This window comes from Adiantum capillus-veneris, chromosome 10 (genome assembly GCF_014529385.1).
Source record: "Adiantum capillus-veneris isolate H3 chromosome 10, ASM1452938v2, whole genome shotgun sequence".
Taxonomy (NCBI): Eukaryota; Viridiplantae; Streptophyta; class Polypodiopsida; order Polypodiales; family Pteridaceae; genus Adiantum; species Adiantum capillus-veneris.
Window position 1 is genome coordinate 28,588,781 of NC_140940.1, and position 8,333 is coordinate 28,597,113.

The 8,333-nt window shown below is 46.1% G+C and overlaps 1 protein-coding gene across 2 annotated transcripts in view; it reads left to right on the forward strand.

Annotated features, from left to right (window-relative positions):
- The window catches only part of LOC147448612 (purple acid phosphatase 18-like), a 78,770-nt gene extending 70,649 nt beyond the window's left edge, over nucleotides 1-8,121 (forward strand). For both annotated transcript variants that reach the window (XM_086521178.1, XM_086521179.1), the window contains exons 4-6: nucleotides 809-997; nucleotides 1,101-1,189; nucleotides 7,615-8,121. In XM_086521178.1, coding sequence (XP_086377304.1) covers nucleotides 809-997; nucleotides 1,101-1,189; nucleotides 7,615-7,813 — 477 coding nt within the window. In that variant the 3' untranslated portion in view covers nucleotides 7,814-8,121. The remainder of the gene's footprint in view (nucleotides 1-808; nucleotides 998-1,100; nucleotides 1,190-7,614) is intronic.
- The last annotated feature ends 212 nt before the right edge of the window (nucleotides 8,122-8,333 follow it).

Genomic DNA, 8,333 nt, shown 5'->3' on the forward strand with positions numbered 1-8,333 from the left:
ACTTTGTTCAAATAGATGAGGGATGTGCTTTTGTAAGCCCTAAAATACTCCATTAAATCCTATGCTTCTCATGTATGCTTATTCTTCATTCTTTTTCTTATGATTGGCACATTGAACTTTACCTCCCATGAGAGCGACAATCATTTAGAATCTATCATGTTATATCCTTTTGAGAACCATGTCATGTTGTATCCAATCGAGAACAGTGCATGATGTATCCATAAATGAGACCCTTGCTAGATGTATCAAATGTATCCATAAATGAGACCCTTGTTAGATGTATCAAATGTATATGTAACTCTCTGTAGGAGCATACTCATACAAGCCTAGCACATAAGCTTGAAGGAGGGATTGTTGGGAATCAAGCATAATAACTTGACCTTAGGGGGGCAAGAAATCCTTTAGGCATGCACAAACTCTTAGCATAAATAACAAAAGGGGTTTTTTCCTCTAGTAGGCTTTTAATCCTTGACTATTGTATATACATGCATTCGCTTTTATCCACTTCACTAGCGACCTTGCACTATTTCCTTGAGCTATTTTCTTTCTAAACAAGATAACCATTGTTTGCAAGGAAGGGTTTGATGCTTTCAACATTGTAACCTGTTGGTTTATAACGTCACTTGAATGTTATAACTTGTAAAATGCAATCCAGGAGTTGTCGTAAACAAGATTCAGTTTTCATACCTGCATGAATGTGATTACCTGTTTACGTGGTTGCCAATGCAATGGTCTTACTGAATCATACTCACATACATGGCTTGGAGAAAAAATGGTGTTTTCTCTTATATTTTGTAACTACTCTCAGGCTGATTTGGCCAAAGTCAATAGGACTGCAACTCCGTGGCTCATAGCAGTCATCCATGCACCATGGTATAGCAGCAATTCAAAACATCAGGGTGATGGTGAACAAATGAGGAAATCAATGGAGCTTATTCTGAAAGAAGCTAATGTCGATCTTGTGTTTGCGGGCCATGTCCATGCGTATGAGCGGACGGTATATCTAGCTATAATGCTCCCTCTTTAATGGATTTTCATATGGTTAATTGCTTGTTGTCTGGGTTTTTCTGTAAGTAATTGCTTCTCTTCAAATTTCACAGGCCAAAATTTTTGATTGGAAGGCTGATGATTGTGGTGTTTACCATATGACAATTGGAGATGGAGGAAACCGGGAAGGCTTAGCTCGCGAGTAATCATTCTACTGCTCTTCTCTTGCAAGAAAGATGATTGCTGTTATTTTTGCTTTTTTATTCTGAAGTATTGATCTGCATTTTTCTGCTGTGAGGATGTGTAAACTGCTTGTATTTATATATATTGTCATAAGCAAAATCACCGTGGCTCTTTACATGCAAGCCCACTCATGCATGGAGCATGTACTCACTAAAAAGTTTGGTATGTGAAACACGCGATTGAATTTTTTTGTTTGAGCTTCTGTGTGGCTGTATGTTGCATGCGCTTATCAGCTTGCAGTTGAATGGGATGCAAAAGGCCTAAAAGAACTACAAGACAAAAAAATTGCACCATGTGATCCAATCTAGTACAGAAGACAAAGGTAAAAAAATCATTCCATTGCGGGGGATCGACCATGAAAAACTTACTATACCACGTAAGTGTAGGGGAGCGTCCTCTTGCTTCTGTAAATGTGGCTGCTCGTCGGACTGATCTGGAGGTGTGGAAGACCATGACCTTGGTTTTCCCAAGGTTCACTATGAAGCACTTACCTGTACAAAACTCATCCAAAGCTCTCAGGTGGCTCTGTAGGGTGTTAGATTTACACCATTGTGCTGCTTCACGCAGGTCTGGGGCACTTCCTAGTACGGCTAGTGTCTCCAGGTTGGCCACCCATAGCATAGGTTGTACCTCGTCCGGCCGCCCGAGTTTAGGGCCGGCCGCCCACTTGAGTTGGGCGCCCACCTTGGGCACTCATATATATGGGGGCAGGGGGGTACACATTTCATTATTATCTGATCATTTTATGGGTCTTCTGCCCTCTTCCTACATCTAGCGTTTGTGGTCTCTCTCTCTCTCTCTCTCTCTCTCTCTCTCTCTCTCTCTCACGCTTTTGCACATGTGCTCTCACAAGGTATCAGTCGCCAGTTGAGTCCAAGGCGCATCTTCCGCATCAGGCTCTCCTTCCAAAGATCAGATCAGCTAGCGTTTTGCAAAAAGCCAGGCAAGCGATGGAACTTGGAGAGTTTTCATCGCGGAGGACCTCCACCTGAGTTTTTTTGTCTCCACATCTGGTGTTTTTGCTTTTGGCTGCCAGCGCTACCCTTTTTGGGACTTTTCGTCGCCGGAAAACCCCTCTGCTCCATCTCGGTTTTCAGCCAGATCTGCGTTTTTGCGATCTGCTGCTTTTTTGGACAGCAAAGGAGCGTTTGCTGCACAGAGGGGGAGCGTTGGGCTTCCTACCCTGATCTTGCCTTTCAACACAGCGGCTTGGCATCTGGTGCCTTGCGGGCCCGTATCCTCTCCATTTCCACCAGATTTCAACCATATACCACTGTTGTTTTCTCTGTTTCCAGCCCACTTGGGGTTGTGCCAGGGATTCACCATTCTCCTCATACCCTCTGCCCCGCTCCGAACCTTGCTGGGAGCGTACAAGCACTCTGAAAATCGCTGGACAGCAGTGTTTTCATCACCTCGCAGTTGTGTTTTTGGGTGGACAGTAGCCACATGGCTTGTGTTTTTCACAGAGGATGAAGTTACCTCCTGCCAGGACACCATCCGATGGTGGTCCGTGCGGTCTCTCAGTGACTGCTGCAATACACGGTATCTTCCATATCGGCTTGATCATCTACGGGCGTATGATCCTTGGGAGATTCATTCATTCCAGCCATCATTCGGCAGTTGGGCACTCTAGAGGGGGTGGTGGCTTGTGGTTTGCTATGGACACACCTATGCACTCATCAGAGGAGTTCACACAAGATATGGCCATGGTCATGGCATATGGGATTCTGACATTCCTAGAGAAGACACCACCATCTTGGGTGGAGAGACACTTACCACTTGACCTTGACACGTCATATCACTTGCTTACATAGGAGCATCTACATGGACTTAGGGAGAGGATCTTGGATCTCTTCTTGGACAGGTTCATTGCTTGGATCTACAAACTGGAGTGGGACTTCAGTTCTTTGGACTCTCTTGGAGAGTTTACCAGCAAGATGCGGGAGATCAGGCATCCCACGACCACATCCGGAGTCACCCAGAGCTTGGCTTGGATGGTAGAGCAGTTGCTCTTCTACAATTTGGATTGCTACCTTCAGAGTTGCTTACACTCACCCTCCGTAACCTTACATCAGACTTATCCCCCGACCTGGCAGTAGGCCACTCCCAGCTCATTCACATTGAGAGCCACACCGAGATGTGGTTTGGTGGCATTGTTGGCGTGGATTCTGTTTTGATTGACATCGAGGATTAGATACAGGAGGTACAGGCAAGACGGCGCAGACATGTTGGTCTGGCCACTTTACTTCTCAGCGCAGGCTTCTCAGTCTGGCTTCCCTTCTTGATGGAGGATGATCACGGTGTAGATAGCTTGGTCTGACCACACCTCTTCTCAGAGGAGCTTCATAGCGCAGGCTGTTGAGTCTCGCTTTACCCCCATCTTGGATTACTCTACCTACGAATAGGATACCATCCGGTGGTGGTCCGTGCGATCTCCCAATGACTGCTGCAGCTTACGGTAGCTTCTATAGTGCAGACTGTCTAGTCTGGCTTTCCTTGATTCGGAGGACGTTTACGGTGCAAATTGCTACTTCTTGTCTTCTTGGCGTTTTACACAGTTTAGCCACCTGGCCACACTGGGTTACAAGGTTACAGGTTCATGCATTGACAGGCTTCCGTGCATACTCATGACGGTTCTTGGGCTTCCTCGTTTTCTCCAAACGGTTTGACTATAGGCACTTCTTTTACGACAAGGAGTTGTTTTCACACTCAGTTCGGGACCTTCACGCTTTGGAGCTCCCGCCTTGCTTCACTCTCACCACCTCACGTCCACCTTGTTGCATCAACTTCATGATGCATCACAATGCTTCACCTCTTCAACCTGTTTTTGTGTGTAGAAAAGGCCTCCTTTTATGGGCCAAAAGGGTTGCCCTCTCTCATGAGAGGCAGTCGTGTGTAGACGCCCTTGTGTAGACAAGTCCGAGTTGAATTCTCCCATGCGCCCATGTGTGGCCGCCCTTGAGAAGACAAGTCCGATTTGAAATCGGCCACCGACCATTGAATTCGGCCACCGGTCGACCATTTTTCGACCACTTTCTGGCTGCCGTCTGACCATAATATTCCGGCGAAAAGGAATATTCTGGCGTGGAAATTTTGGTTTTCCAGCGAGTGATTTTTCTTCATGCACGATGACTTCTCCTCATAACGGACACCTTACAAGTGGTCTACTCTCTCTCTCTCTCTCTCTCTCTCTCTCTCTCTCTCTCTCTCTCTCTCTTCCGCACACGCGCACTCTCACACAGGCTCTCTGGTGACTCTGAAATCAGTACAATGTCATCAGCATATAGCATAATGTGGACTGGAGTACTTGCTAGGTCAGCTCCTGCCCCTCCCGCTCTTAGGATGTAGTCGAAGATCTCGTCGATGTAGAGTCCGAAGAGGGTCAGGAGAGGGGACATCCTTGCTAAACACCAAAGGTGCTAGCGATAGACTCTGACACACCGCCTGGGAATCGGACTCTCCCAATCACTCTCTCATAGAGAGTACAGATGGCCCATATCATCTCTGAAGGTATCCCCAAACTCTGACGTCGTCGAAAGAGCCTCTCTCGTGGGACGGTGTCAAACGCTTTGCAGAAATCCACAAAGCAGCAATATAGCCTCTTCTTCCGCACCTTTGCCCCATCAATGAGGCAGCGCAGAACGAAGATGTGGTCGACGGTGGAGAAAGTTCGCCTAAACCCTGCCTGGCCAGGAGCCCGTAGGCCCTCAGTCTCCCCGTATGAACTAAGCTCGGCCTCAAGAACTGCCTCATATAGTTTGGCCATTGTAAGGCCAATCACAATAGTATTGTAATTCCCTGGGTCCAAGGTGTCCCCAGATTTGTGGATCGGCACAATGGTGTGTCTGGTCCACTCCTCTGGAAAGCCCTCCCCTATAGCTCAGTTGAATGCATGTGCAATCAGCGGGGCTATCGTGGCAGCTGCATAAATGAGGTGCTCACTCTGTAAGCCTGTATGATCTGATGATCGGCGGTGCTGTAGGCTGTAAATGGCCTTCTTGACCACCTCTCCTATGAAGAAGGAAGAGCTCGTGGGTATAGGCCCGGGTGGTTGTGGAATCGCGGCTGGCCTGTGAGTGTCTTCATCTGGCGTCTGACCTCAGTGATCAGTCCAAGAGTCCACTGCACACGCATTCGGCGGTAGAGGTCTTTACACTCATCATCATACCAACGATTCTATGGCATAGCAGGTTGATGTGGGAGGCAAGTGTAGGTAGTGGTGTAGAGGGGTGGAGCAAAAGGAGTCCCTTCTCGACCTCTGCCGAGTACAAGGGGGTGATGAGAGGGCGGGACCTCATCCTTCTGACAAAGAAACATGAGAGTCCAGAGCGGAGTCTACCAAAGGTACAGGGTTTTTAATGGAAGTCTTCACACCGAGAGAGCACTCGACAGCACACCACGTGAGGGTCAGGAGGGGTGGCTATACTCTTCAGATAGGTACTCCAGAGCAGGATACAGATTGTTGCACGGAACCCACAGGCCCGTTACCTTTGGATCCGAGAGAGCACTCGACAGCACACCACGTGAGGGTCAGGAGGGGTGGCTATACTCTTCAGATAGGTACTCCAGAGCAGGATACAGATTGTTGCACGGAACCCACAGGCCCGTTACCTTTGGATCCGCTTTGAGCTATCACAAGCCAGGATTATCTACATCTCCCTCTGCTACTTCCCCCCCTCAGGCTCCATATTTGCTACCACAGAGACAGCAGGGGAGGGAGAGGAGAGATCATCCCCATACACATGCCTCTCAGATGAGATTATGGTGTACTCTACACTAGGGGCAGTCTTTCTTATGGGAGACTTCAATGCCAGGACATCCAGAATCAGTGTGAGACATACGACCTAAAGGACCCTGTGGCACTATTCGCCATACAAGAGGAGGCCACCATGAGAGAGTCAGCAAACACAACTTGCACCACAAAGTACGGCCATCATTTGCTCATATTAGGCCCTCAGCACTGTCTTGTCATTTATAACGGGATTGCACAGTGGCCTACTTCAAGAGGCGACGCCTGTGATGAGGATGACATTTCAAAGTACTCCTCCCATGAGGTATCTCCAAAACAATCCACAAGTCGTACCCCCCTCTAGAGTCAACTACTGCTGATGTCGGACTAGAATGAATGGACCCAAGCATCACACGCCCGAATGAGAGATCAATCCAAAGTAGAGGCTACCATATGCTCAAGTAGTCATCGATAGGTCACACGGTATACCACCATGTGGGAGAGAGGGGGGGGGCGCGGCGCGCGCGCTAGACGACTTCCTCTTCTTCTCTTCACATGAGGGAGGGTTAGTGTTCATGGTGCCTAATTTTGCATAAAGGAGCCTGCAAGAGATTGATTGTAGAAGAAAGTGGAATGAGTAAGAAATCCTTCGCGTGTAAACTTCCATGCGCTTGAGAGAGGAGCTGACAAGCTGTTTGCAGCTGCAAAATGGTAAGCTTGATTTCAAAAAGTCTAAAAGCTATTATTATATTTGATTCTCCAAACTTGGCAGCAATGTATTCAACTCCACCAACCATGTTCACTTACTTCAAATCACCCACACTAGGGTAGAGGAGCCAGTTTAGAGAGAGTTAAAAAATAGTAATTTTGATGAGATTTTGCAAATACTGTCATCTTTGAAATGGGAAAATTGTGTTAGATCGGTCATGAAAAGGTGAATTAAATAACGCCAAGATTGATATTTTTAGACTTCATCTCAATGCTCTATTTTAGGAAATTCAATTTTGAGGCTTCTTGAGGCGTCAGAGACGATCAAGACCCAGTAATGGTACACTTTTTGGCAAATCACAAAAGTAATATTCCAAGAATATTCCAAATTTTTGTCTCTAAAATGAGGGTGGGTAGGGGTCCCTATTGGAGCATGTCTCATAACTGGCTCCTCTACCCTACTTGACTCAAGGTATACCATAGCTCTAGAGTACATGAATTTTTTACTGAGGCACAATAATTAGATGCTTTTATAAAAAGAAATGATTGCAAGATCTACTAAGCTCAAGAAAAAGAGATGGCTTGAGGTAGAAGTGGGCTTCCAGATGCTCCAGAACCAGATCAAAAGCACTAGGCTCTGCCATAAGGGAATTGCCTTTCTTGGGAAGGCCCCATCAAATGAAGGAGATTACACTGCTCACATGCGAGTGGAAGTTGTACACCTAGTACACCTGCACATGCAATATCCTGTATATGGCTCCCTTTAATAGAAGGGGCGAATTGCATGCACCTACGTATGAGCTACTCATACAAAATTCTTACTACCACAAAGTATGGGCAAGGCATATCATAAAAAATCTCCAGTTTTATGTGTGTGAAGACGAGAGAGAGAGAGAGAGAGAGAGAGAGAGAGAGAGAGAGAGAGAGAGTAGTGGTTTGAAATGCAGATTTATGGACCCGAAGCCGGCATGGTCTCTCTTTCGAGAGGCGAGTTTTGGGTATGGTATTTTACAAATATTGAATTCAACCCATGCACATTGGATTTGGCACCGTAATCAAGACAACTCTTCAGCTGTTGGTGATGATCTGTGGCTAACAAAAACTTCAAAATCTTCATCTTTATGTGGAGCTACAATAACAGGATAAAGTACCTTGAAGCAATGTTTGTAGACCTAGGAAAGGAGTAGATGAACTAACCTAGCTTAAATGCAGTCTTCTCATCCCTATCAGATGTATAATTTAAAGCTTACAAGAATGAGCAATGCCCTTATTCTTTGTATTGATTACTACGTAATTACCTTACTATGAAGCCTTTTGCATGTCAATATGTATCTCCAAACGTCGACTTGTCGATATTAGACTAGCCTCAAGCTTACATGGAAGGTGATCCCTTATTTCTTGTAAGCCTATAAAAAAGATTTCTTCCATGAGTAAATAGATGGTTAACTTCAGCATGGGATAGTCTTAAGTATCAACTTGTTCTCTTGTAAGTCATGTGGTATCGCAACACCTCTCGCACATTGTAAAGTAAGTGTGCTCAAGTTGATTGTGTGTCTTCCTAGCATTGGAATAGTTGTATATTGTTGTCTATCGAAGGCTTAAGCTACATAAACTTCTCAACAAGATGGACTTGTGAAGGAAACAGATAATGCGAGACAATGGTGTG